The sequence below is a fragment of the Onychostruthus taczanowskii genome, unplaced genomic scaffold, assembly GCF_017590055.1.
Source record: "Onychostruthus taczanowskii isolate IOZ18803 unplaced genomic scaffold, ASM1759005v1 scaffold256, whole genome shotgun sequence".
Taxonomy (NCBI): Eukaryota; Metazoa; Chordata; class Aves; order Passeriformes; family Passeridae; genus Onychostruthus; species Onychostruthus taczanowskii.
Window position 1 is genome coordinate 131018 of NW_024499862.1, and position 27568 is coordinate 158585.

The window sequence follows — 27568 nt, forward strand, 5'->3', positions numbered from 1 at the left end:
GGGGCCGGGCGGGCGCGGAGGAGCGCGGCACCGCCCGCAGCCGGGCACCATCTGCGGCCCGCCTCGCCCCCCCGGCTCTTGAATTCACCTATTTCTACCGGGCTCTCCCCGCTGCTCCCGCTCCCCCCGCAGTAGCCCTTCCCTTTCCCTCCGTGCGTGATGCTGCCTTAAGGTTTCTACAAAGGGCCGGGCCTGTTGTCCTCTCTCCGGGACCGCCGCTCACAGCCCTGCACAGGGACCGGGACCTCCGTCCCGCCAGCGCCGCAGCCACCGCCCCGCGCCGGAGTCGCCCCACGCGGCGAAAGCACTGCCAAAGCACCCTCTGCTCACCCACGGAAGCCACAGAGCCCCCGTGCTTTGCCGTGCTGGCTTCCGAAACACCGTAACATCATCCCGCAAACAGGGGAGAACTAAATTTTATTAGACATTAAAGTGCAGACGCTTCTGTTTGAGGAACAACTATAATTCTCAAAACTGAATTAGAAGATAAGCCTTCAAGCACCAAAATATTACAGAGACTGGACAGTTTGAGGACTAGAGCTTTAAATGGGATTATTTCATAGAGAAGCTTCTTCTTTTGAGTCTGGAAAATAAGGAAACACTTGCTTTAGCTTTTTAGTACCCAAGTACCCCATGGTTTCCTCATACTTGCAGGCTGAATATATTTAACTCAAAGATATGAGCTTTTATTGTACAACATTTAATCCCTTGGATATTCCAGTCAGCAATCTACCCTGGACAAATGTTAACAAAGTCACTTAATAGGCCAGTGCATGGCACTCAGGTGCTCCAGTGGCGGCGGCAGGACAAAACCAGCACTCAGTAAAAATTAGCAAAGCTTTAGGCAAAGACAGTCATAGTGCAGCTTTTAATTAACTAAGGTCATCATCATCACTTGCTTTAACACCGGCATACTTTTAAAAACTTGTTTGAAGTAGTCTGATGGTCAGCTGTTAAAACTACTGACAAAAGCCATCCATTTTCTACTCAGTTGCCTTCAACCCCAAGTAAGTTTCACAAAGAATCACTGACTTTAATAAATACATTTCTCACAAAATTCCAAGTCACAGTTATCAAGTTTTTTCTTTACTGGCACATATCATTCTACCAGACCAGCTTTCATCTCACACAGACTCACACATGTGCAAACAGACAACAGCAAAACTTTGTTTGACACTATTTGACAACAAGATTAGGACATCCAGTGTGAGCTCCTTTGCCAACATTTTGCCTCTGTTTTTCTCTACCGCAACAGAGAGTTCTGTACTAACAGGATGCACCTTTCCTCCCCACTAAAGCTTGAAGCATCAGGAATTAAGTTAACCTCAAAGAAACAGCTCCCCATAAGCTTTAGCGTCCCCAGTCAGCAGTGGCTCCTTTCTGGGAGGAAACCACTACTGCAGATCTCAAGCTGCATACACAACAAGCACATATATATTTATTTCATGTTACAAAGACACCAAAAAGGAAGAGTTTGAGATAGCAACTGTTAAATCACACAATGAAACCAGGAGGTGAAGGGACACAAGTCCTCAAACCCAATCACCTCTTATCTGCTGCCTGAATCTCTTCTCCAGATCAGTAGCAATGAAATTATGAAAATACTCCACTGCTTCAAAGATTTGACTTCCAGTACCCTAATATCCAGAAGGCAGTCTCATCTGATTGCTTTAAATTTAGTAATAGCATAGGATTTCCCTTGAAATACAGCCCAGATGTTCTGCTGAACCACTGGGGACACTTGCAAACTACAAGGGATCCTCTTGCTTCATCAAGAGATCACTCACTGATGCACATCATCACCAAGACACAACAGAGCACCAGCAGGCCAGCTATTTGGAATAGCTGAGCAGGAACTGTCCTAACTGGCCCTACACCCTTCCTCACCAACTAACAAGAAAGCAGGTTCAACAACTACAGACTGAATCCTTATGAAAAGAGGGAGAGCTCCTTAACAGATTCAGATTTTTAAAAAAATTAACCTGAAAACACCAGTTTGAACCTCAGCCAGCAATTATTTCTAGATTACTGCCCATGGATGTCCTCAAAGAGTCCACATAACCTTTTTTTCACCTCATGGCTACCCAAACATACTGTATGGTGTTCTCCAGTACCAGTCCATTCCCTGAAAGCAGCAGAAGAAAATCCTCGTCACAGACATCCCAGCAGCAAGAGCAACGAGTAGTTGGTCTGCTAAAACACAGCATCCATTTCAGCCAAGCCTGTAGACCTGCTCAGTCTGCAGGCAAGCAACTTTGCTCAGTTATCCTGCTCATGCAGTTAACTGAGCAGCAGAAATCTCTGGAAATCTGCCTGCATTTGAAAAGCTTATAAAGATTAGAAGTTTAACATACTTTCATCCCCAAATAGACACATTTATATTTAAAACAAAAACAACAAAAACAACAACAAAAAAAAAATCACAAAACCTGAGTGGGAAGAAAAAATAGTGAAGTTCCTCGCCAATTAGAAAAACTACCTCCAACTTGATTTTTTTAACAGGATTTAATTATGATAATAATGGCTCAATTTTTTTCTTTTCCTGCATAAAGTAAGATTTCTAGAATTTACTTTCATTTCTCATAGTAAACTATAGTGATTGCATCTCTCTTTCTAGAAAAAAGTGAATAGTTTATGTGAAATGTATCAGCTGACTTTCATTTCCACTTCTTTCCATAGAGTCCCAGTTATTTTCCTACAAGAGAAGTGACAATTCCAAAAGTTTTCAAAATGCCAGCAATTAGTTCTTGGACTTAGGACCACACCACACCTAACACAACCCCCCACCGTGTTCCTCTTTGAGCTGGAGCCTATGATGCTTTCTCCGATTTGCAGATTTGCACTTCCACACAACGCTGCAACATCACCTTGGCATTTCATCACTCCAAGCTGCCCGGCTGGCACACGCCAGCTCGCTGCAGGGACCAGGCACTACGGCACCACTCAGCGCTGACGCGGTCGGAGCAGTAACGCTTCACCACTTACCAGGGCTGTGCAACACACACATGATCAGAGAACAATCTTCTAGTGGTTACTAAGCTCAAACAGTGTACAAAGGCTCTGATCTCAGCCTAAGCATACAGTTTGCTGCAGTTACACTGAAAGAACTTGGGGTTTTATTATTTTTATTAACAGTCTTCCTTTTTTCCTTCAGCATGCATTCAAGAACACCAATTGTATTCAGCTTGCAGACTGGAATCAACATTTCAAAACCACATTTCATGTTGTTTCACGGAGTTTTCACAGAGCATACTTATTTGTATCCATTCACACACACAAAATAAACTTACTTTTTAGACTTGCAACAGTATTTATAATGACGGAATATGATTTATATTTGTTGCAACACAAATTTTTCCAACAGTTTCAGAAATTCTAAAATGCACTGTTTTCCTATTTTTTCCCCTCACAATCACCCTTGATAATTAATATTGATGTCTATTACTAGAACCTTCTGATTTACTGAAAGCAATAAATATAAATAAAGCCAAACTAGCAGCTAAAGCAAACTATTTTCCACAGAATTATCACATTTAATTTATAAAGACTTTATTATACATTGATCCTGATCAGCTTGCAATAACAACAGTTGAACAACCTCCAACTGCCCTTAGTACATTAAAGTACACCAAGGTCTGGGCGTTTCAAAGCTAATCTAGCCACAGAAATTCAGATTACCAAGGGAAAACGAACTCCAAAAGCAGAAATAAATTCAAACTCTGTTTAAAATACAGAAAACAGACCTAGTGGGTACATCCCATCATAGTGGTTTCAAACAGAAAGGCAACATAAGCAAGCCACCAGGTAAGCGCTGTTGCTTGAAAGAGCTTGTAAAGTACAGCTGAGGTTGTGCTACACCCCCATGATCAGTGCTTATACAGACAACAGCCACAAACATCTGATCCACTGCTCCCACAGCCTGGGATCTTACTGGTGAGAGGCACCACCTATGAAGTTTCATCTTGAACCAAATTCTGCACATTCCCTCAAGGGAAGGGTTTCCAACATACAGCTTCAGATCCATCAGGTACCTCTATATTTTGCTCCTATTTAGAATTGCACATCATACAACACCACATTTTGAAGAAAAAAAAAATACATCACCCATGTTATCCCTACCAACACTACAGCAAAATAGTATCCATAGACATTCGCAAGATCCCAAGCACATACTCCAGAGAAGTCTTTCACTGCCCAACCAGATGTCATTCCCACTTGTTTAAGTAAAACACAGAATGGCTCCATACTAGGTACACTTTAAGAAGTGCTCAGAGAGCCAAACTGAGGTCCAGTTTAAAGTCAAAAAAAAGGTCATTTTTACTATGCATACCAGCTTTCACCTGTAAATGCTGGTATGATGATCATGAACTCCAAAAGCTGTACAATACATACGAAAAGATATATCTCAACTTTTCAACAGAGCTTTTCTACACTGAAATGAAGTTCAGTAGTAATGAAGTTGGTCCTAATCAAACCAAGATGAAAAATAAAAAGCTGCTTTCATAGGACATCTATGCTACACACTCAGAAGAATAAGCAACTACCTGCTACTTTCTGGAGTTTCATATAGGCATTTCAGAACTTCCAATTTCTTTCATATTTCTGCAGAAAAAGCAACCTCCTTCCACACAGAAAAGAACACTTCCAACATAAAGAAAATCAACACATTTACAAGTCTATAATATTAAATTTATTATTCCTCTAGTCATTGAGCTTAACCAAAGCTTAAAGCAGGTCAACTGTAAGAGAAGAAAGCACTGTACACTTATGGTTGAAGAAAACTCCACACCAAGTGTGATTGAAGGCTTTAACCGTCCCAGTTCAGAGCTTTGGAGGGTATTGCATTTCCCCAAAATGCCACATACAGGTGCCTGAAGCATAAATAAACTCATCTTTACTTATTCAACTAAGTCAACTAAGTCAACTTAGTCAACTAAGGATCAAGTGCTGGACACTCTAAGGTGAGAATTATTGAATTACATAGCTTGTTTTATATACCTCCATCCCTCAGTAAGCCTTAAGGCCAGAGGCTCTTCTTCAGGCTGGGAGGATGAGGTGAAGACAGTGAGCACTGGGCGAGAGGGGCATTGTGATCACCCCAGCATGGGAGGTCACAGCACCCGCAGTCACCCAGAGGACAAGAAAAAAATCTAATAACTTCATGGCATCAAACACCATCAGCAGTATTTTTAGCAGTGCCAGGAGGTGGTATGTTCTTGAGAGAAAATGGTAGCACTATCACTGAATACAAGCCTCATGGGTCACCCTGGTTTTGCTGCTCTGCATAAAATGAAATATAAGCAAGCATTCAGCCCAAGAAAATCTGCAGGATTCTGTATTTAAACACATTAATAAATTCATAATAAATACTGTACAAAATACCCAACCAGCTCTATTGCAGTGTACACCAAATTTTACACATTGATTTAGCACCTTGTTTAACTCAAACTTGAGGCTTTAATGCATATGGTCCAGGACAGCTGATTTCCAAAGAATTTACTCTGTATTGGATTGGTCATAACTCCTGCCTTACATTCTGCTTACAAACCCAGCACAACTGTCAGCAATCATGCCTGCAGGATGTCCCTACTGCAATTTTCATCATCTTGGCTTTTTGCTATCCAACAACTCCAGAAATTAACCCAACACACGTAACAAAACATCTCCATTAATTAATATTGCACTTATCAGCAACCCTCTCCCCCTTGTCTCTTGCTTAGTTTAATCCCACATCTTCCAGTTATCACCCAACTTTTTTCAAAGCTCCTTCTCTCTTTTTCTGCTGTGATCCCAAAATATGCAGACCAGCAGAAGCAATGCTTTCTCTTATTATTAGCTCAATTTTGAGGGGGCAGCCTGCTACATTTTGGGTTTTGATATTACAAAGCTGATCCTAGTGCTGAGGTCAGGATCATTTGCTGAATGTTACCAAAACAGAAGCTACAATTTGATCCTTCTTTCCTGAACACCATAAGGCTCTAAAAGAAATCCTATAGCTAGGTTTGTAACACCAGATGCACTAAAATGCATATTTTAAACTGAGAGTAAGGGAGTCTAATGAGAAGGGACACAGTCCACAAATTATTAGTCAATTCAGGCCTTTTCCAGCACTCCAGCTCTTCCATGGGCCCCAGAACCTCATTCCACAGCCCGAGATGTTCTGCAGAAAATATAAATGGCTACAATTTTTTCAATAATTTCTTTTTTTTTGTGGCAATTTGCAACGGGGATGCAAGTGTGTTAAGATCACTATTGCTACAGGCAGGGAATAAATCACTGTTCTCCACACTGTGTTCCAAGCTGTCAACATACATACAAGGGGTTAACTAACTGCTATTACAAATTTGACATATAACCTGAAACACAAGGCATCTCCTAACTGTTATAAAAAATTGTGAATACTATGAAGAACAACCTTCTAAACAAACTGCTGTCACCTTGATTCAATCCAGGTGAAGAGTGCCCACGGTTCATCAGCCAGCCTTAATTCCAGGAATGAGAGCTCCCAGGGAGGACAGACACAATTCCTCCAGGGTGAAGTGGAGGCTGTGCTGATGCTGAAACTCTGAGCCATGACCAAGGGCAAGACCCTCAGCCCAGCCCCTGAGCTCAGAACTGGACTGCAGGCCCCATCAAACCCTTTACTGACCACTGCACACCTATGGGCCTGCTAAACACACAGGAAGGCACAACCTGGCTCTATCCACTGAGCTGTCTCCACGTGAACACTGAAGCTCCACCATGAAAATGGGGGGGTTGGGGGGGGCGGTGTGTCCAAAGTCAGACGATGGGTACAAGCTCTGACAGGCTAACCTCCAAGAAGCTCCCAGAAACCGACTGAGGAGGCAAAGCTCCCATTTATAACAACAAAAATAACAAGCTTAGAACAGTAAAAAAAAAAAAAAAAAAAAAAAAAAAAAAAAAAAAAAAAAAAAAAAAAAACCCAAAAAAAAAAAAAAAAAAAAAAAAAAAAAAAAAAAAAAAAAAAAAGCTGAAATAAAGCCCAACAATCACAAATGGCATGGTAATTTTGGTAATTTCCAGCAAAAAATGCAAATAAGAACTTCAATAAGTTCATCTTCTTTACTGCAGCTTTCCCCCACCTAAGCTAGAAGTCTCAACTCTGGGGAAAAAGTACCTTTTATAAATTCACCTTTCCACCTGTACAACATTCACTATTAACTCGTACACTGCCAACATAACCCTTAATCACAACCAAAAAACTCAAAGAAATGATCATGCATGCCTTCACTATAGATATATTCTCCACTTTTCTCAGAAATAAGCAACTGATAGGCCAAAACTGAAACTATTTAAAATATTCATTTGGAACATATTAAAATACAAAAGGTTTCAAATTAACACCTGGACTTAAGCAAAACCTATCACTAAACCAAATTCTTCATGCAAAGGAAACATTTTGAAGTTCTTCATAGTATTTAACAGCAGAATAGCAAAACACATTTCCTTGAAAAAGTAACTTAACACAGGCTAGGGCTTTGGAGTCAGTCACTGGGCTTAAGCTACAATAGTAGTTGCAAACCCAAAAGTGTTCACAGACTCCTCCCACCAAGTAAGATATTTTTCCCATTCCTTTCATATTTATTCACCTGCTTTTTCTTTCCCCTCACTGTGATTCTCAAGTATTTATTACTGAAACCTGAAGAACAACTTAACTGAAAAAAAGACATAACATCTCAACCACACAGACCTTTGTAACAACCCCAAACATGTATTTTACATTGCCAATTATCTTTGCCTTTCTCCAGTAAGGTCTTGTTCTTTCCCTTAAACTCCAGCTATTTCAATTTCAAGCCTAAAAATTCTGTCCCATTCCCCAGGTAAATCCAGCTGTCTATCACTCAGTCTTCCATTTTTCCATCCAAATTCCTTAAGCTGACATCAAAGACTACACCATATTCCTCTTCTTTGGTTCTTCAACTACACTGCAGTTTCACCAGCAAGTACCTCCACACACCAATTCTTACTTACATGCACCCATGATTTTTGAAGTGTTTCCTCAGCATTCATTCTGCTTTCCCCTTCACAACCTCTATCCTTCCCAAACTCTGGAAATCTAAACTACAGTACTACTATCCTGTAGTTATACTACATCGATAGAACTTTACCCATTCCTCCAAAACTAGGCATGGTAACTTCAAGGCAGAAACTCAGTAGGTCCATCTAGTTCATACTGTGTGAACAGCATGAGTTCAAAGTAAGACTTTAAATACAAATATGCCAGCAATACATTTTACTGATCTTTGCTATTGTATGAAAGTCACATGAAGAATTTTGGTGGCTACATTGTACCACCATTAACAGCCATTGTACCACCATTAACAGCCATTTAATCAATGAAAACTTGTCATACCTGCTTCTTTTCATTGCACTTGTTGAATAATCACCAGAAAAGACTGAAATACTACCAAGGAATTCTTTACGCCATTCTCAGTCACCCTGCAGTTATTGTGGCACAGTGACAACTCCTGCCTAAAAAATTAGTTAAGGACATAAAGCAAAAGTGACCCTTCAATTTCTTACACTTTAAGAACAACATTACCCCTTCGTATTATATAAGTCAGGCTTTCTTCTTTATGGACTTTAACACTGAATCTAGCTCACAAAATACGATCTGGAAAAAATCCCAAACCTTAACATTTAATTCTGCAGTACTTCCAGGAAATTGATTTCTCTGACTTATTCATTCCAAGTTAAGCCTAATTGCCAATACTCTTTCAGTTCTTTCTACTTTTGAGTGTATGCTCCCTTTTAAGAGAGAGATTCACACTCATACGACTTTTCTGTCACCAATTATTACCACCTACAGCATGGACATCTTAACTTCTCCATCCTAATCTGTTGCAAGATAATGACATTTCAAAACAACAACAACAACAACAACAACAACAACAACAAAAAAAAAAAAAAAAAAAAAAAAAAAAAAAAAAAAAAAAAAAACTAAAAATCCCACCACCACAAAAGCCTGACATTAAGGAAGTGGGATAAAGGGAAGGATATGGCAAGGGATTTTAAAAATTGTTTTTTCTCTTGCCCATCCAGAGTAACAACAGAACAATTTAAAGGCCACAAACACCAAACAGACCTCATGTTCCCTTTCCATTCTGTTCCAGATCCAGCTTCTCTTGCCAGGGCGCCTTCACAAAAGCACAATCCCATTGCAACAGTGGGTTCAAGCCATTCCATTTGTGTCAGAGACAAGTGGGCCAAATGATGACACACAATCTTCCTGCATTAAGGGAGAAGAGACCACACAAATGCAGGCAGACACCTATTTCCTCAATGCTCTTCCATGTCTGTGATGCACAGTATACACACTGTAATAGTTTCTAATCTATACCCTGAAGAAATCTGTTGTCATTAGGTTTGAATTTGCTACAAAGGTGTTCCACACCCTTGAGAAAACACATCTCCACAAGCCAAGCACCTGAAAACCTCTACAACTCCCACCAGGGACATTCTTTCTCTTCTCAAAATGAAATTAATAGTTTCAATAAACTTTTAAGAAACATGACTGAACTGAAGCAGACCAAATTCTCCAAGCAACCTCTCTGATGAAAAATCTAGAGTAAATTTAACAGCTACAGAAGAATGAAATAAATTATATTCACTCTAAGCAGAGAGACTCAGAGTTACCACCACTAGGTGGAACCTGCAAACCTGGGTTACAAACTGCAGAACATTACCTGTCTCAACCAGGTCAGGACAAACATCAGACTGAATTTGGCACCACAGTCATTTCTCCATCACAGATTCTGAGCTTTTATGTGAACCTAATGCAGTAGCAGGGGGATTTGGAAAGCACAAAAATATTAAAACAGTATCTGTGAGCTGCCCAAAAAGATTCAAAAAGCAGGTTCTTCCTACCTAAATTCTTCAAACCTAAACAAGACAGAGAAGAAGGTTACACTACATCGCCACACCATGGCTGGCACAGAACAGTTACAGGGATTCCTCTCACCTTTCATAATAACAAAATTAAGCGATCCTATGGTTATATATTCATTCCAGTCACTGCACTGACATAGCTAGTATCTCATATAGATACATTACCTGCAGATTCACTAGGATTCATAGTACACTCACTTATTATTTAGCTTAAAACTAAGCATTTTAGGTTTCAGAAATCTTACTGTTTTTTCTGCTTGAAACTGTTTTTACAGACCTAGCTAAAGACCAAATTTGATACAAAAAGCAACACAAGCTATCACACAGAAGGAAAAGACTACAAAATTTTCTGTTCCTGGAGACATTAAAGTAGCCAACTACTGCATAGTCATTCAAAGAAGTAGCATGATATAGTGCTTGCAAGGAAGAAGCGCCATTTGGGTTACTGGCTTAACAAAACCGCACTGTCAGTTACCCAAAGCTAGAGCTAAGTGTCCAGATGACAAAAAAAAGGCCTTCAAAAAATTCAGGACATTTGTGCAGTAGGTCATGGTGCTGGGCATGCAATTTTCCACATACACCTGAAAGGTTTTTTTAAGAGATGCATCCAGTTAAAATATACACTGATTTAAGTGATAACAACTACAGTTGTCTTTAAAAACATTTTTCAAAAGACTGGCCATCAAAAATATTCTGATTTACAATCTAAGAAATTATAAGACTCCACAGAGCTCAAGTTTAACTGTTTAACAGCAACTCATTTAGGTTAATTACCTGTCTCATACATTCTATCGTAACAGCTAAATTTACATTTCAGATCAGTTTAAGAATGCAAGTATTTAGTCACTGATTTATTATGCTCCTTTTCAAACAAACTCAGTGCTGAAGTTTCTGAACCCATGTCCGTTCTTCATTAGATCAGCGCAGCGCTTGGTTGTTTTCACTACAGATAAAGCATGACGGTTTGGCCCCAACCTTTCAATTTGCCCCCTAATGCCTCAATCTCTGATGATAAAGTTGAAGTTCCCTTAAAGTGAGGATGAAAACACTCTGCCACTTGTATACCAGTCACCGAGAGACAAATTAGCTAAACCACCACCACTCTGCACACATACGTCCCAAAAGCACTCAAGTCAGTATTTGAAGAGAGCTCTAAGTGCTATTAGAAACACTCTCATGTGTTCATGTAAGACTGGACCTGCAACACAGAAAGCTGGCTCTGCAGCAATGCTGGAATGAAGTGGGGTAACTCTAGACAAATGAATTTGTGATATTTAATAACTTTGCCTCCCCTCCTTAAAGAACAGGGCTTCCCATACATTCAGTCAGTGAACTGCCAGTGTCTAATGTTACTTTTAATTAGCTTCTTCACTTTTACAGCTGGTTGCACTAGTGTTGCTCAAACACACATGGTTTATAAATTCTGCCCTTGTATTAGAAACATTTGCCCAATAATGAAAAAGTATTGGCAATCATCATTTTCACTTCAGAGTTGAGCTTCCTGATCAAACAAGCAAGGACTTTCCACAATCCATATCCATCCTCCCATCAAAACAAGTAGCAACACTGTGATTATACTGCTGAAAACAAAGAAGTTTCATAAAAAGCTCATTGAGAAGCACATTCTGGCAAATGCCACCACAGCAAGGTCACTGAACAAATGGGTGCTACACGGAGGCTTCACATTTTAATGACAGAGATCTTACGAATTTCATCATAAAAGGCACTCAGCCAAAATTATCTAAAATAATTTCTTCAAGTAGTTTCGGTTGTGACTATATCACTGTTTTCCTCCCCAAATCTGCCTGAGTGATTAGAAAACATTTCTAAGCTTTCTACTGTCACATAGAGCAGTGCTACATCCACATATTCACATTCACTGGAAAACAGTTGACATTAAACTATTTGTTCCAAACTCTGAAATTGCTAGCTGGAAGTTCCACCTTCCTTCAGATGGTCAGAAATCAGAGCCATACAATCCAATCAATTCCTTGTTTAACCATACTGTAAATACAACACAAAGAGTTCAAAGAGTCACCAGCCTTCCTGAAGTAGTGACCAGCCCAAAAGGCCATGCTCTGCCAGAGATAGTTTTAGGCAGAATTAATTCCTATTTTCCGCGTGCAAGCCTTAAAAGTCCTTACTTTTTCGTTTTAAACTTCACAGGGAAATTAGATTAACACTCCTGTGTACTGTGCACCATAAGGGCAAACCCCACTCCAGGCCCCAGTCTTTCTTGACTATTATCAACCAGGTCTAATTCACTGGTGATTCACATCAAAAGAACTCCAAAGTTGAGGAAAATGGTAAAGCTGGTGAGAATAGCAAATACAGAGTTACACACTGATTTTGTGGAACTTAGACTCATGCTGAAAGAAAACACACTCTCTGTTTCTGAAAGCTTACCTAAGGTATTTGGGAAGCAACTAGTAAGACCATTTGAATTTCAGGCTGTAGACACGAGAACACACAAGGAAGATAGCCACAAAGGAGTAAGCCTTGCCTCTGCAGAAGCAGTAAAGGAACTCGGGTAGAACTCATCTGGCTAATTCTCTCCGAAGCTGCCACGCTGTGTATACACAAACAAACCCAGAATGATAACAAAGGAATCTGCACAGAAGTGAATACCAGCAAGTGAAAGGAGTCACAGCCAAACCATCCCACACCCACGTTCAGGCTGGAGCTACCGAAAAGTAACACTTTTAGGGCTGCCTTTTTTTCCTTTTGGTGTTCATAGCCAGGAGTGAAAAGCATCCAGGTCAGGGAGGCGGGAAACACTCCTTGCACAAACAACACCCAAACATTCCACTTAGTAACAAAGCTCCAAGAAAACTACTAATGTCATCTGTATAGAAAACTAGCCACAGTTAGACCTACCTGATCATGAGATAGAGAAAGAGAGGTGGATTTCGGTACACAGCCACAAATCAATGTGCATACTACCAACCAACAGGTTTTCATTTCATGGGAAATCCAGACTGTGGAAAAAACAAATCTTTGTACTGCAATCACATTCTCACTGCAAAAAAACAGATAGGAAGAGAACACTCTGAAGTTACTCTTCCTGCAGAAGCATTAAACAGCTTCCCTTCCTCTCCCTCTGTACACAAACTACAGCTCAGTTTTCCAAAACCATGGAAAAAAAAAAAATACAGCCACAGAGCAGCAAGGAGCATCAGCAAATGTGGAAAAGAGCAAAGACAACCAAATGTATTTGGCAACTCTGCCTCCAGGCCAAAGCAGAGTTTATTAAAAACCTTACAGCAACAGAATTTAGCATCTCATTTGCTTTTCAAAGACATGCACATCTAAAGCAGAAAACTGACATAAAACTAATTTGTATATTTCCCTGAACTCCAACTAAATGTTTCCTAACATGTCCAGTTTCAAAACTGCTTCTTTCCAACCAATTAGCAAACATAACAACCAGTTTTCTTCCACTAGAGTCTATACTGAACAACTGCAATCCTTTGTTTCAGGGTCTAACCCATGTATCTGAATAATGAACCTAAACCAACTGCTCTCAAACAGTGATCCATTGGCCAACCAGAGGTTTTGAATGGTCCATAATACACAGTGGTTTCAGTTTTGTAGATCAGAGGGCCAACACAGTTCAGTGCTGCTGAACAACCTGCTGAGGGCCAACAGCACTTGCCACAAGAAGCAGCAACTTAGGAATCACCACAGCAGAATACTAAGGAGAAAGAAAATAAAGAAATCACAGTCATTATTTACATTTAACACAACACTGGTGTGCCTAGAAACTGGAAACACACTCTTTTGCAGAGTCTACCATCTTCAGCACTCCAAAATGCTCACAGCAAAACAAGCTGCCGATTTCACCAAGTATAGGCAATGACTTTAGGGACAGCATGAGCAATGTGGAACTCAGCAGCACATATATTTTTAAAAGGCAGACCTTCAATGTCATCTGCTACACAACTACAGTCTTCATTTTTGCATAGATCTTTCTCTCCACTCAACACAAATTCAGAGCACAGACACTCAAGGAAAATACTAAATGCTATGAAAGGAATACTACTTAAAATAAAGCATCCTTCAGGTTTCTTTAAACCTACAAAGCCTCAAACATCTCATAAAACTACATTCAGACCATAGCAACAATTCATTGGTAAAGAACTGGTTTTAATGCTGATATTACAGAATGCAAACAAAATCTGACTGTGACATTAATGGGAAACTGCTTGAAACTCGGTAATACTGTCACACTGTCAAACAGCCACTGAAGTTCTTTCATGTAAGTCACAATTTTATCATTGACCAATTGCATTCATTTCTATTTAGGGTGGGAAAAAACCCATACATAAAACAAATCATGTGGTAAAATGTTTCTTTCACAGCTTTTTTTTTTTCAGCAGTAGTACTTAAGACACACATAAGGAACTGCTAAAAACATCAACTTAGCCAGTTATATAAACACAAGTACCTTCTTGCCATTATTTGGAGAATTGGGACATCAAGGATGTTAACTTCCTGACACTCAAGGCATCAAGGTCAAAACAACGGGGGACTTGAGCAGCATCCATCAGCTGATTCTGTCTATTGCTACCTCTCACTAGCATAATCAGCTTGGGGTGTTACATCCAGCGGCAGTTTCGTACCTTCTACATTGGAGATGGGACCTCAGAGGTCCTACCCCGTTTTTAAGGTTGTTAATGAATATAGACAAGTGCTAAGCAAGCAATTTTATGAACTCTAGACATGTAGTCTACGGGTATTGCTCGTAATTTAGCATAACATGCAGTTTAAGGCTACTTCTAACATGAAACCACACTGTTACAGTAAGCAGTTTGTACTGACCCTTGTTAATGAACTTTTCTTTATGTTTTAAAGGATCAACTGTAACTATCTGAGTTTATGTACTGTTTCCTATACATACAGAAAACCTAAGCATGCTATGACTTCCTATTTTTTTTCCATGAGCCTACTCTTAAGGAAGAGGGATTTTTTACTGACTAATTTATGCTAAAAGGAGAATCAACTGCTTGGCAAAATGAAGAGCCCATGCCCCACCCCAAATCCTCCATTTAAACATTCCATCCAAGTCAACATTCCCAATCCCCACGGCTTTCTGGCTTGTGCTTTTTTTCAGATAAGCATTGAAACATCTTTAGACCATACCAAAAAATCAAGAATCAGAAAAAAGCTTTCCAAAACAAACCTGCACTTTTAGCAAGTCCAAAGGAACAGGCACACAAGCACGTTTCACAGCATATGCTGTGTCTAACCCAAACACTAGAAGCCTTGGATCCATTACCAAGAGGATCACAATGTGAAACCAAAAGACAGTAACACAGAACTGTGTATCTAATTCCAGACACCTGTAGTTTAATTACATTTCACAACAAGGCAAGCATTGTTGTGATGCATTTGAACTTGAAAAAGCAGTAATCACCAGTTTGGTGAGTCAACACACACTAATATCTTAAATCAATTCTGTGAACAATGAAGCCAAGTTTTCCTTTTCAGTAATTTTATTCTAATGTGAAACATGAAGAAACAAGCACCCAAAAAAACTCCAATATAGTATGAAACTTTAATAAAAGTTGCTTAAAAAACAAAGAGCAAAATTTTAAAATAAACTGACTTGACTCCTAATCACACACATCTTTCTGACATCAGGAAGAGTACTTTCAGACTGTCGGGAAAAAAAAAGAAAGAAACAAAGATCTGCTGTTGAAACATTACTCCCAAAGACTGTTGAAATGCATAACATGAAGCTTCAGAGACAGACAGTTTTATTAACAGGAGGCTTAATTTTAAACAGTATATACAAATCACATGACTTTTCCAAAGTTGGGACCACCTAGTAAACTGTCAAAACAAAATTATGCTAATGAATTACAGAAGCATCTGTGTAATGCAACCGCCTCTTTATTGAAGTACACCTTTATACAATCCTTCCACGGATTCCTGTACTGTGAAATCCTCTCAGGACGCAGCGCTGCACAGGTTTGCAAATCTCTCCTACACACCACATGAATAAAACTGTTGCCACTTGCACCTCTCAATTTTGCCTGCCCATACACTTCAGTGTTCCATGGTATGCAACACCAAAAAGCACTGGTTTTCTTGGTCAAAAAAAAACCCCAAAACAGTTTGAAGTTTACTATGTTTAAGTACAATGATTTGCAGGGAATAGCAGGGTTTTTTTCAGGCAATGCCCAAGTCTTAAAATTTATCATAAGCCAAGCAAGGATGAACCAAAAAAATTCTACTTTTCACTTGCGTAATTACTTCCTTTCCATTTTTCTGTTTTTCCATGGAAGGTTTCATTGCACAACAAAGAAAATGGCAACTCTTTACAGACTTTGAATACAACAGCACAACTTTATTGCAAAAATATATAGTAAACTCAGTACTTTCACGTTTTGGAGAAAAATAAATTTTATCTCTGAATTCACCCACAGCAGTAATTCACAACAGAGTTGCTGAAGATAGAAGTTTCTTCCATTATAACCTAATTTAAAACTTTATCTGGACTCCAATCTTCTACTAATAATCACCACTTTGGTTCTCTTAGCAGAGACTCTATGTGAGGAGTTCAAGAGACATGTGAGAAACACCAATATCCAACTAGTGTCAAAGATCCTTTCTCAACTGATTTGTGTAATCCTAACAAATCAAGCTACTTAAACAATAATGATTCTTTTCAACTGAAAACATTTTAAATGTACTATAAAACTCATATGATTAATGTTTGAGGTTAGCTATACTTGTGGCAAAAGTCTTATTCTGCACAGTTATAATTGCAATATATAAATAACTAAAGGTTATACCACACAGAACAGCTTGAATTTTACAGAAAGATTCTGCTCATACTCATAGGAATTAGTTTGGTAGACACATCAGCAAAGGGCATAATTCAACTGTTCATACAGTGAGAATTTTGGAAAAAATAAAGATACATACACAAAACAATTAATCTGTGTACACTGAGAATTCATTCAGTTGCAGAATAAAATCAGGACCTTAAACAAAGCTTTGACCTGTGAACAAAGCAAATTCAGCCAGCTTTTAACCAAATCTAAAAAGAGCTATCTAATTTACAATGGCTTACAAGAACACCACTGAAGAGCTTCACTGACTTCATCTATTTCCCTTATCCAGAACTATGTCAAACCAATCTCAGTTTCTCAATAAGCACTGTGTCCAGAAGAGTTTACCAAACTTTTATGACGAGTAAGAATCTGTCCAGCTTCTCCACATATTTGTACGAGGAAAATCCACCACACCTCTCTCCTTGCAGTGTTTCTCATGTAATGGCTAACCCAGTGCTCTGTCTTATCAAAACCCATCTGTTTTACAATTTAAACAATCCACAGGTTCTATCCTGGAAATACTATAAAAACCAATCCAGATGCATTTGTCACAGCACTATGAATATCTATTCTACAACTACTTGATGAACAGCTACCCTAATACAAGTTTTACTTTTCTGGAACCTATAGGCCTGTCATTTAAATCAACAACAGCTGCCATAGCTTCATCACGAGACTCAAATGCAACCATTGCTTCTCCGGTGGGCATGCCTTTTTCATTGTATTTTAAGCACACTGAACCAGGGATCACTTGGTAACCATAAAAGAAATCCAAAATTTCATCCACCGAAACAGTAAAGGGCATATTCTGCACTTTAATGACAGTTGGCCCTGGCTTCCCAGACCCTGTTCCAAAACCTGGGGGTCCACCAATATGTATGTTTCCTGGTCCGGGTCCAAACCCTGGAGGTCCACTTAAATGTCCAAGACCACTAGCAATTGCTGGAGGACCAGCACCAAAGGCAGGGGGCCCACTTAAATTACCAGGACCATTACCAAATGTCTGAGGGCCCCCTGCAAAACCCGCTGGTCCACTCAAATTAGCAGGACCACCTGCAAAACCTGGTACTTCAATACTTGCACCAGGTAAACCACTAGCTGCAACTGTGGGTATTCCTGGTCTAGAATCAGGAAAGCCACCTATTCCAGGTGGCGGTAAAGGGGGACCAAATGTGCCAGACCCACTGAAGTTACCAGGGAAATTAAACGGAGGACCATTATTTGGTTCTTTAGCATTTCCCCCCAGGAAGGCATGCTCATCCCCACCAGGGCCCTGTGCTCCTGGCACAGCTGCATTTCCCTGGATCGGTATTTTCAGGATCTTTTTTCCTTGAGAAGCTGGGTTTCTCTCAATATCTCTCATTTCTTCTACAGTTATCAAACGCAAATTAACATCTCTTCCATTCAGTTTTTTACGGTGCAAGCGTTCTGCCTTACGAGCATCATCTTCAGCTTTAAACTGAACCAGTGCTTGTCCTAAACCTTGCCCATTATTATCAAGAAGAATTTGTACAGAGTTTTCTTCTACTGCCAGTCCCTCTAAAAACTGAAGTATTTCAATTTTTGTTATATTGTATGGAATATTAGATATATGTGCACACAGTTTTGGCAAGCCGGATTCTCCCTCAGCATTCATCAGAATTTCTCTCTGGTCATAGCTGAAGTTCTGCAATCTTTTACGAATCATATCTATCTTTTCTAGCATTGCCTTTTTAGTAATTGGATGTACCTGAATGAAGCGATTCCCTATGTACTGCTTATGATGACACAAAGCTGCTTTATAATCAGCTTCATTCCTAAACTCAACAAAACCCTCTCCAATTGCCTTTCCATTGGGTCCATAAGCTATATAAATGCTGTCCTCAACTATATCCAGCTTTTTAAAAAAATCTATCACATGTTTGTTCTCAGATTCAAAGGGAAGACCTTTCAAATAAACACAGAAACCGTGCTCATGGGGAGATCTTGACCGTGACCTTTTCTGTCCAGTGGGAGATTTGGACCTAGGATGAGCCTGAGGAGGAGGATGTGCCTGCCCAGAGGGACCCATGGTTTGCTTGAAAGTTATGTGGCCTCCAGCAGCTACCCACTGTCTCTCTGTTGCAGGGCTAACTTCAACATAGCGCTGAATCATCAGCATTCTGTTTCGCTTCAGTGCTTCAAATGTATCTTGAGGAGAAAAAAACTTAACTAGTCCATTTCCATTATTTCGACCTACATGATCCTTCAGCATATGGACTGCATCCACACGGAGCCCAAGGAAAAAGTCTTTCACATCAGATTCTGTTGCAGTAAAGGGCATTCCATGAACGCTGACATACAAATCATCTGGATTGATTGGAATTGGCTTGACACTACCTTGAGAATTCATCTGGATAGGATTTACAGGATTCATGGGACCAATAAACAATGGATTCAAGCCGCTGTTCATATTCACTGCTGCTCCAGACCCATTCATTCCAGTAGGTAAGGGCGCTACAGGTGGAGGATTCATAGGAGGCATTCCTGATATGGGAGGCAGAGGCGTCATTGGAGGTACAGGGGGCACAGGGGGTATTGGAGGAACTGGAGGAACAGGAGGCAGTGTGGGTACAGGAGGTGGAACAGGTATAGGGGGAATAGAAGGCATTGGTGGCAAAGACGGCATAGCTGGGATAGGAGGGATTGGTGGAGGAGGTACTGTGTTCATTGGGGATGCTGTGCTAGGTATAGATGAGCTAAATGTTGGACTACCAAAGGTACTCCCAAGATTTGGAGGTGCGGTGCCACCAATACTGGCAGTAGAAAATGTGGATATGTTTTTATTGCTTTCATGCACTGTAGTAGAAGCAGTTACTACACTAGGAGAAGGATTATTAAAGTTAGGTACAGTAGTAGGTAAGTTAACCCTTCCACTCATTCCAGAACTAGGTGGTGGTCCCGACCTGCTAGCATTTGCTGGTGGCATATCTAGATTGGCAGTTTCAAAACGCCTACGACTGAGCTCAATCATGTTCTGCATTTCAGTTTTACTGCTCAGCAACAACGTTACTTTTGACCCTTTAATTGTACCACCTGTGCGCATCATACCAAGCCTTGCATCTTCATCAGTGGCAAAAACGATGAAAGCCTCACCCAGTTCACCCCCTACAATATGCACGCCCCCATCAGGAATGGTCAATCCAGAGAAGAAGTGGCGAATGTCCATGGTCCCCGCCACAATCGGGAGACCTTGCAAGCGGATGACCACAGCCATGCTGCGCTGAAACAACACACACCTGCAGATGAGAAAAGGCAACGGCTATGTCAGACTACTGTTCGTGACACCATGCAATCACCTACAGACACCATCTACTATATTTGTTTATATACACCTAATAACATCTTGCAAAGATTAAGTGTGTTTATATTCCAAGCTCCTTATTCATGTTTGTTTACTTCATACAGACTGAAGTATTAAACATTTACCAACACAATCAGTATACATTTTGCACTAGACATTCCAAAATAGCTGTTATACTAAGACCCACAAGCGTCAGTTAAAAAAAAACAAAGGAACATCAAAAATCAGAACTATTACATCAGTAGTTCAATAATTAATGGAACGTAAGCAAAAGGAGTATTTTCGCCAGACAAAACAAAATTAATTTACCATATCCTGATATGGTATCCACTGTACCTGACAATGTGGCTGAAAAATTCTGTACAGCTATGGGAAACAAACAGTTCCCTTTAATTTGGGGAAGGATTTTACCTTCTGCCAGGTGAAAACAACTAGAAACGTAACAGTGGGTTGGTAAAGAACAAAAACCCATTACGGACAACTAGCAACTGTGAGACTCACAAGACATCCTGACAGGGAGCATGTATATTATACTGACCTGATGCTTTTTCCCTTAGCAAAAACAAGAGGTCCAGATGACCTGAAGCTTGCTACTATAAACTAGCCCCATATATTTTGTGACAATAGAGACCTCACCTAAATTAAGTTAACATCTATGCATATCTAGATAGATGTATGACCTTTACAATTTTCAAAAAAAAGTATTCTTTAAAAGTTGCAGATATTCTGCCTAGCATGACCCCTTACATCTCAGACGTAAGTAAATGAATTTTATCTCCACAGCTGGCATTAGCAGATGCTTAAGGTAATTCTGAACAGCTAGATCTGAACAGTTATCTTGTGACCTCAGAAGTCTGAGCTCATATCAGAAGTTGAAGAGGAAACTAGATACTTGTCCCTTATGCAAACCTTCAGCAAAGGTTGAAAGCATGATATTATACAATATTAGCACGATTCAACATCTCAGAAGCCAGTTGCTCATCCTAAACCATCAGTAACAGCACCATGCTTCACTTGAGCCACTTAATCTCTGAAATTTCTTGACTTCCTAAGTACAAGCCAGTTCACTATCAGTATGGAAGATCTCCAAGGTTCTGTAAATCACATACAAGCAGTGTTAACTCAGCGTTTGAAATCAAGGATGAACCAGATCACAGAATCACAGAACTGTTTAGGCTGGAAAAGACCTTAAAGAGCAAGTCCAACCAGATGCCTCAATGCAATGCCACAAAGCTATGCATCAAAGACTCCTGGCCATTACCAAAGCTCTGACCAACGACAATCAATAACCATCTCCCAGCAACTCAGCTTTATCCCAACATACAGTCAAATCTCTAAGTTGGCTCCATTTGCTTGTCCAGGTCATCCAAACACTTCCGAGAAGACAAGGCTTGAATGACTAGGTAAAGCCGCAATTTAATCAGGTAAGGCTGAATCCAGTACTCAATGAAAACAAAAGTAACAATTCTTCTACAGGTGAAGAAGCAACAGTTCTTTTGTTTGCGTAATGGAACCTCAGACTACTAAAATGAGTCCTTAAGTATTTTGTTCTGTTGACCAACACACCAGAGGTAACTCCTTCAACACACTAATGAACTCAAGCAACATCCTCGGGTATAACAGGGCATTGCCCCACGACCATCACCAGACACCAGAAAAGTGTGGAGGACCTTGTCCCTCAAGGAAAGAGCAAACAAGCCCATCTGCACAAAGTCAGCTCTGCAGTTCTAGTCACTGTGCATGAATACTGGATTCCTTACTGCACCATCCTGAAAGAGAGACTAGAACTTGCAGTTCTAACATAAGAAGATTTTTTAAAAAAGAAAAAACACCATTAAGAAAACCCCTATTCCACCAAGGAAAGACAGCAACAGAAAGGCTGATACTATACTAAGGCTTATATTGTACTAAGCTTTGGGGACAATTTTTTTTGAAAGCAACTTTCTCATCTCCATGTTGAGGCAACAGATGCAACATCCTTGGCTTTAGCTCTTACAGTGAAATTACATTTAATCTGAAAATAAAATTCATTGCCTGATCATTTTCCAACAACAAAATAACTTGCCCACGAGGACAAAAAAACACAAGTCAAAGTAAGGACGACCTATGCTATCTAAAACATCTGAAAACATATCTAAGACTTTTTGCACTGTTTTAAAAAACAGTGTTTTATAGTAATTGCTTTATTTTAAATTTGCCTAGCATTGATGAGAATCTCTGAAATTAAAGTTAAAATGAAAATTCTGCCACCTTTAAAGAACTGTATTAAAGAGTATTGTAAACCCAAGGTTTATGTTGTGCTACAGGATAGCTTCTGAATTAGATGATCCTGAGGCAAGCAAGCAGCATAAAAGTATCCCTGGCTTGGCACCTATGATTTCAAAACTGGAATACTACTAAAAGCAAATCTTGCCAGGAGGTTTAGATTTCTTCTACTACCTATTATACACAGAAATTAGTTTCAGAAATTTTTATGTATCAGAAGTTAGAGATATTTGAAGCGTCTTATGTTAAGTGGGAGATTACTTTTAGCTATTTCCTTAATGCAAAAGGGATGACAATCTGATATAGCCATTGGTTGAACAAAGGCAACTTGGGAAGGTGTGGGAAGACCTTGTACTAAAGTCTGCTGGTTTGGAACACCTTACGTTCTTTACCAGAATAACTGCATTTATAAATTATTTCAGCCCAGAGGACAAACCAACAGATAAAGTCACAGAAGAGTTTAAACATATGAACATTTAGATAACTTCTGGGATAATGCAAATCTTTCAGTTTTGCATTAAATTCAATAATAAAAACTTCATAATAAATTCTGAGAGTACTTGAAGTCTTGTTACTAAGTACTCTATTCAGATCCACTAATTCACTATTGACAAAAAAATCTAAAGAGCCACTTAGGCATATAGTTACTAAAAAGCCTATCTGCAATGACTTCAGTGTACTTAATTCCATGCAGAGTATTAAGCAAATGCTTGCTTAATATTAAGCAAGAGCTGACAATAACATGGTCTGAATAAAAATAATTTTAAGGACTTGACTAATCAAATATTTTTGACAAAGGAACATGTAACACAGCTGCTTCATTTTTTTCAAAATGTTGACACTTCGACAAAGTAGTAGCATCAGTTGTGTTATTTACAGAAAAATCTCAAGGACCAAAGGGCCAAATTTTAAAGTTCTGAACACTCACAAACCATATTTTTTCCGAAATACACTTAGAAGACAATAACCCACTTGCTCAAATTTTCCAAGTAATGAAAATGCAAAGCCTGCTCAGATATTTCACTGTTCACTTGCAAAGACCAGCACATGCAGAGGCAATATTAACTTCAGACACAAAACAGGCCGCACATCAGTTCAGCAGGCACTGAAAGCTTTTTGTTGGGCTGTCAGTTCTCAGGCTGCCTGCTTTTCTCCTAGTACAAAAAGGTACTTCAAGGCAAAAGTGGGATTTACTGCCATTTTGTGGAAAGACAACATCCTAGGGGTGTACTATGGACAATCCATCCCCATTACCAAGCTGTGATCAAAGCTGGAGATTTACAGGCTGCTGACAACCAACCTGATTCAACTCATTTGATGAATTTTAACATGTCTTGACAGTAATATCTTTTAAAATGTTGATGTGACACTGAAAAAAAAAAGGTGTAAAAGATGACAATACTATTTATCTCATCAATGTGCTCCTTAGCAAAATAGTAATAATTTGGGTCATACATATAAATTCATAAGCACACCAGATTAGCCTTTTAAGATGTATGGATTTTGCAATAGAAAAGTTCAGAAGATTCATCCTAGCCCCTGTGGAGTATTAAAGTACAATACCCACATGATACACATACGCGCACACACAAACATATTTGGCAATTCTTGAATGAAGACTAAGAACTGCAGGAACACTGGTACTGTAAGAGGAATTTTAAGTATGAGACTGTCTCACAAAAGTTAAAATTGCCAACTACGGCTTTGTCTTTTACTTAAGGCTAAAATCAACCTGTCATAATCATCCTAGAGCCAATTCAAAACTATCTGACCCCTTTAAGTACTGCGAAACCTAAGCAGAACCAACTGCTGTACACTTCTACACTCCAACAGTTACAAACACACAGACCTGTGGCTTGCAGCAAAGTAACTGCATTTTCCAGCAGTGCGAAATAAACAGGAGAGTGCTCCAGACTACCACATACTGATGAAACAACAAAACATTAGTTTGGCAGAAAATTCTGTTTACAAGAAAAACATTGCCAAAACCACCATCACCGGTGGTGAGTAGACAAGCTACAGATCATTAGACTCAAGTCTTTTGATACAAATTTACAGATTCCAAAAGCTTCATGTGTTTCTTAGGATATACTCAATATGAATATAAAGAAGTCTTCAATTCAAAAGCTCTTACCTGCAAAGACAGATGTTTTTTTCTTAACAAGTAGCAGAAGCCAAGCCAATCCTGTGGGCAACCAATTAAAACCAACTTTTAGACTGCAATAGAGAATAAATGGAGGCAAAAATCAATGCAGGCAACACAACAGCAGTAACAGTCCACAAAGAACTGTATACAAAGAATTTCAAACCTGCAACCACCACAAGGCACTGCAACATAAAAGAATCATAAGAGTACATTTTCTATACATTATTTCTATATGACTTACTGGCAGTTGCATTGTAGAGCTTTTGTATGGTTTCAAGACATAAATATGCCTTCCACAAAGAATACAGAAAGAGCCAGAAAGCACTTAAAGAGTCTTTCAAATTTCCCATCACCAACAGGTGGAAAAAATATCTTTGAAAGGCAAAGAGCAAGAGTTAAATACTTGAAAGCCCTGAATTTTACCAAACCTTGCTTCATCAATAACACTATTCCTTCCTCCAACTGTGCATCTATTTACTTGAACAAAGTAAGGTAGAGTAAGCCATGCCTAAGAAAACTACCCCATAACTGCACCTGCAGAATTCTTCAAGTCACACTAGCTGGGTAAAACTGACATTTCACAGCTATGTCTACGCAGTCAACTCCACAGAGCACACAGCAAGAACTCCCAGAAGATACTCTAGTTTCATTTGTAGTCTGCCATTTCATTACCCAAATCCTCATGAAATGCCCATTTTTTTCATTCTTGTATATCAATTTATCTTCCCAGGTTTACAACTCAACAAAAAAGCCAAGCATTTTAAGTGGCAACACAAGTATTTTGTATTTAAAGATAGGATGGAAAAAACCTTTGCTCTTTAATTACTTGGCAGACCACCTCACACTAAAACCGTGATTCTCTGGAAAGCCATTGAGGAAAGAATGCCACTAAGAACAGATAACTGCCTCCTTCTCACACAATCCCAACAAGCTGGTTTCAGTTACAAGCATCATTACCGAAGTGAACTTAGAGCACGAAGTACTAACAAACCTCTCACAAACTCCCTAACAGAGAGAATTAAACATAACTATTCGCATATCTTCCAGGACATTAATGGCAGACTTACAAGTGAGAAAGATAAAACTACACTTATATTAAAATGGCAAACGCATTTAGAAAAATAAGACTTTTGTTTATTAGACCTTTAAGAGAAACATGCAATCCGATATTAGAAGGACTCAACTATATACTTTCATGTACAGCAGTGTCAACCAGCAGTTTACAAAGAAAGAAAGAAATGCAATCACCTGAAAAACTGTTCCATGCAAAACCACACCTGCTTCAAGCAGCAGATAAATCTTTCATGCACAAGGAACTTCCCATTTGGAAGAAAAATCTAAATCATTAGATGGATTTCCAGTATAGCAACCACATTCCTCTTCACAACACTGAAAACAAGCTGAAGAGCTGCAGTGGACTAAGACAACACAAACAGCATTCAGAATAGGTACAAAACTCCACTCTGCTATATTTAACTTCTTCACCAAATACCATCTACTTTTCCAACGTCATACCTCTCAACTTCAAAGATAACCATCCATGCCTTCTGTAGGCAAAAATAACCTTTCCAATCAAAGGAATACGCAAGAACACATTAACTAGACAAGCACCGGCTAGAGCACAGGTGTTCCCGCATAGAGCTGGCACTGCATCTCTGGGAGCTCTCCGGAGAAACTCCACAACACCCTGTCCGCTGTACAGAAAGATCCAGCATCCACTGGACACAACACAAATGATTAAACCAGAGGAATCCACCGAGGAAACAACCCGCCGATTTGCCTGCCTAACCCCAGCAGATCAAGGTGGGGAAGTAAACCATTAAGAATAACAAGTTTAAGAGCGAGTCAAGCCAGAGCCATGAAGTTTTTTCGAAAGAAAACTTACACTGCGTATTTCAGGGGCTCATTTGGATGCTAAATCGTTTTTTTATTTTCTGGGAAGAGTGGCTTTAAGTTCTTGTTTTTTCGTTTACAGATCTTGGCGGGGAGGGTATTTTGTTTGGTAGGTTGTTGCTGTTTGGTTGTTTTGGGGTTTTTTTAGGGGACCTGATTTTTACTAGCACAAGAGACTTTACTGAACAGCAACTCCGCTGATGTGTTTATAGGGTACCCCGACGAGCGTTGGCAGCGCCGCAGACACCGGGGACCTTTCTCCCCGCCAAGTGCGGAGTGCTTGTTTCACTTCGTCCCCCGGGCCGGGGCGGGGCAAGGCGCAGCCGCCCCACTGAGCACCCCCGGGACCCGGACACGCCGGGGCCCCGCGCCGACAACAGGACCGCAGAGCTCCCCGCCGCACCCGGCCCGCCGGGCGCCGCTCCGGACCCATCAAATCCCCGCCTCGGGCCCCGGCACAGCCCCCGCCATGCGGTCCGTGGGCGGCGCGGCACGGGGAAGGCGGGGTCGCGCGCGGGTGGACGGCGCGTGCGCCGGACTGGGCGGGGCCGGGCCGGGCCTGCACAGCGCGTGCGCGGCCGCTGGGGACTGTTGCTGAGGGAACGGGGGTTCCGGGAGAGCGTTGAACTTCTAACGAAGAAAACAACCCTGAGGGCGGCTGTTTCTAACCTCTTGTCGTACGACCAAGTTGCGGAATAAAAACGAAAGATTCCTGGGAGCCGCTGCGCCGTGCTGTGTTTGTCCTTGGCTTGCTGAATAAACACGGATAACCAGGCAGTGTCCTGGAGCTCAGGATTCCCGGACTCTCCTGGGTTCTCCCTCACTGCGCTTCAACAGACGCAGGCACAGCAGCACCATCCATTTCCAATTAAAAAAAAAAAAAACCAACTCTGTTTAGTCCTCTGCAAGAAACGGATAAAAATAAATAATTGCTTCCCTTTGCAAATGTTTTTGCAGTGAATGTCGGAGTTCAACAACTCAATTAACTTTGGCCCTGGTTTCTCTTCAGGGGTGAAAAACAACAGATTGTCATGGTTGTGCTTTCCTGAGACAGAGGGATCCAGCGTGGAGCTGCTCAGCAGCACAATAATCCCCACTCCATCATTTGTTTTCCTGTATATCCCCTCTTTTTACTCCCAAATTCTACATTACTACTCTCATCCCCTCCCATGCAACAGCCCACACGTGCTT

General features: G+C 40.2%; 2 protein-coding genes across 4 annotated transcripts in view; both read right to left on the reverse strand.

Annotated features, from left to right (window-relative positions):
- Positions 1–19936, reverse strand: part of CPNE1 (copine 1) — a 39209-nt gene extending 19273 nt beyond the window's left edge. The window contains 1 exon segment of the mRNA XM_041407161.1: positions 19821–19936. Coding sequence (XP_041263095.1) covers positions 19821–19838 — 18 coding nt within the window. The 5' untranslated portion in view covers positions 19839–19936.
- Positions 15387–26596, reverse strand: RBM12 (RNA binding motif protein 12). 3 transcript variants are annotated; one of them, XM_041407160.1, is made up of 4 exons: positions 25733–25890; positions 24473–24555; positions 19866–20008; positions 15387–19256 (listed from the first exon to the last, which is right to left on the reverse strand). In XM_041407160.1, exons 3-4 carry the CDS (start codon positions 19984–19986, stop codon positions 17344–17346), a joined length of 2034 nt encoding a protein of 677 aa, XP_041263094.1. In that variant the 5' UTR covers positions 19987–20008; positions 24473–24555; positions 25733–25890; the 3' UTR covers positions 15387–17343. The 3 variants fall into 3 exon arrangements, with proteins under 3 accessions (XP_041263094.1, XP_041263093.1, XP_041263091.1); XM_041407159.1 differs by lacking the exon at positions 25733–25890 and adding an exon at positions 26370–26596 and having other exon boundaries at positions 15387–20008; XM_041407157.1 differs by having other exon boundaries at positions 15387–20008.
- Between the last annotated feature and the right edge of the window lie 972 nt (positions 26597–27568).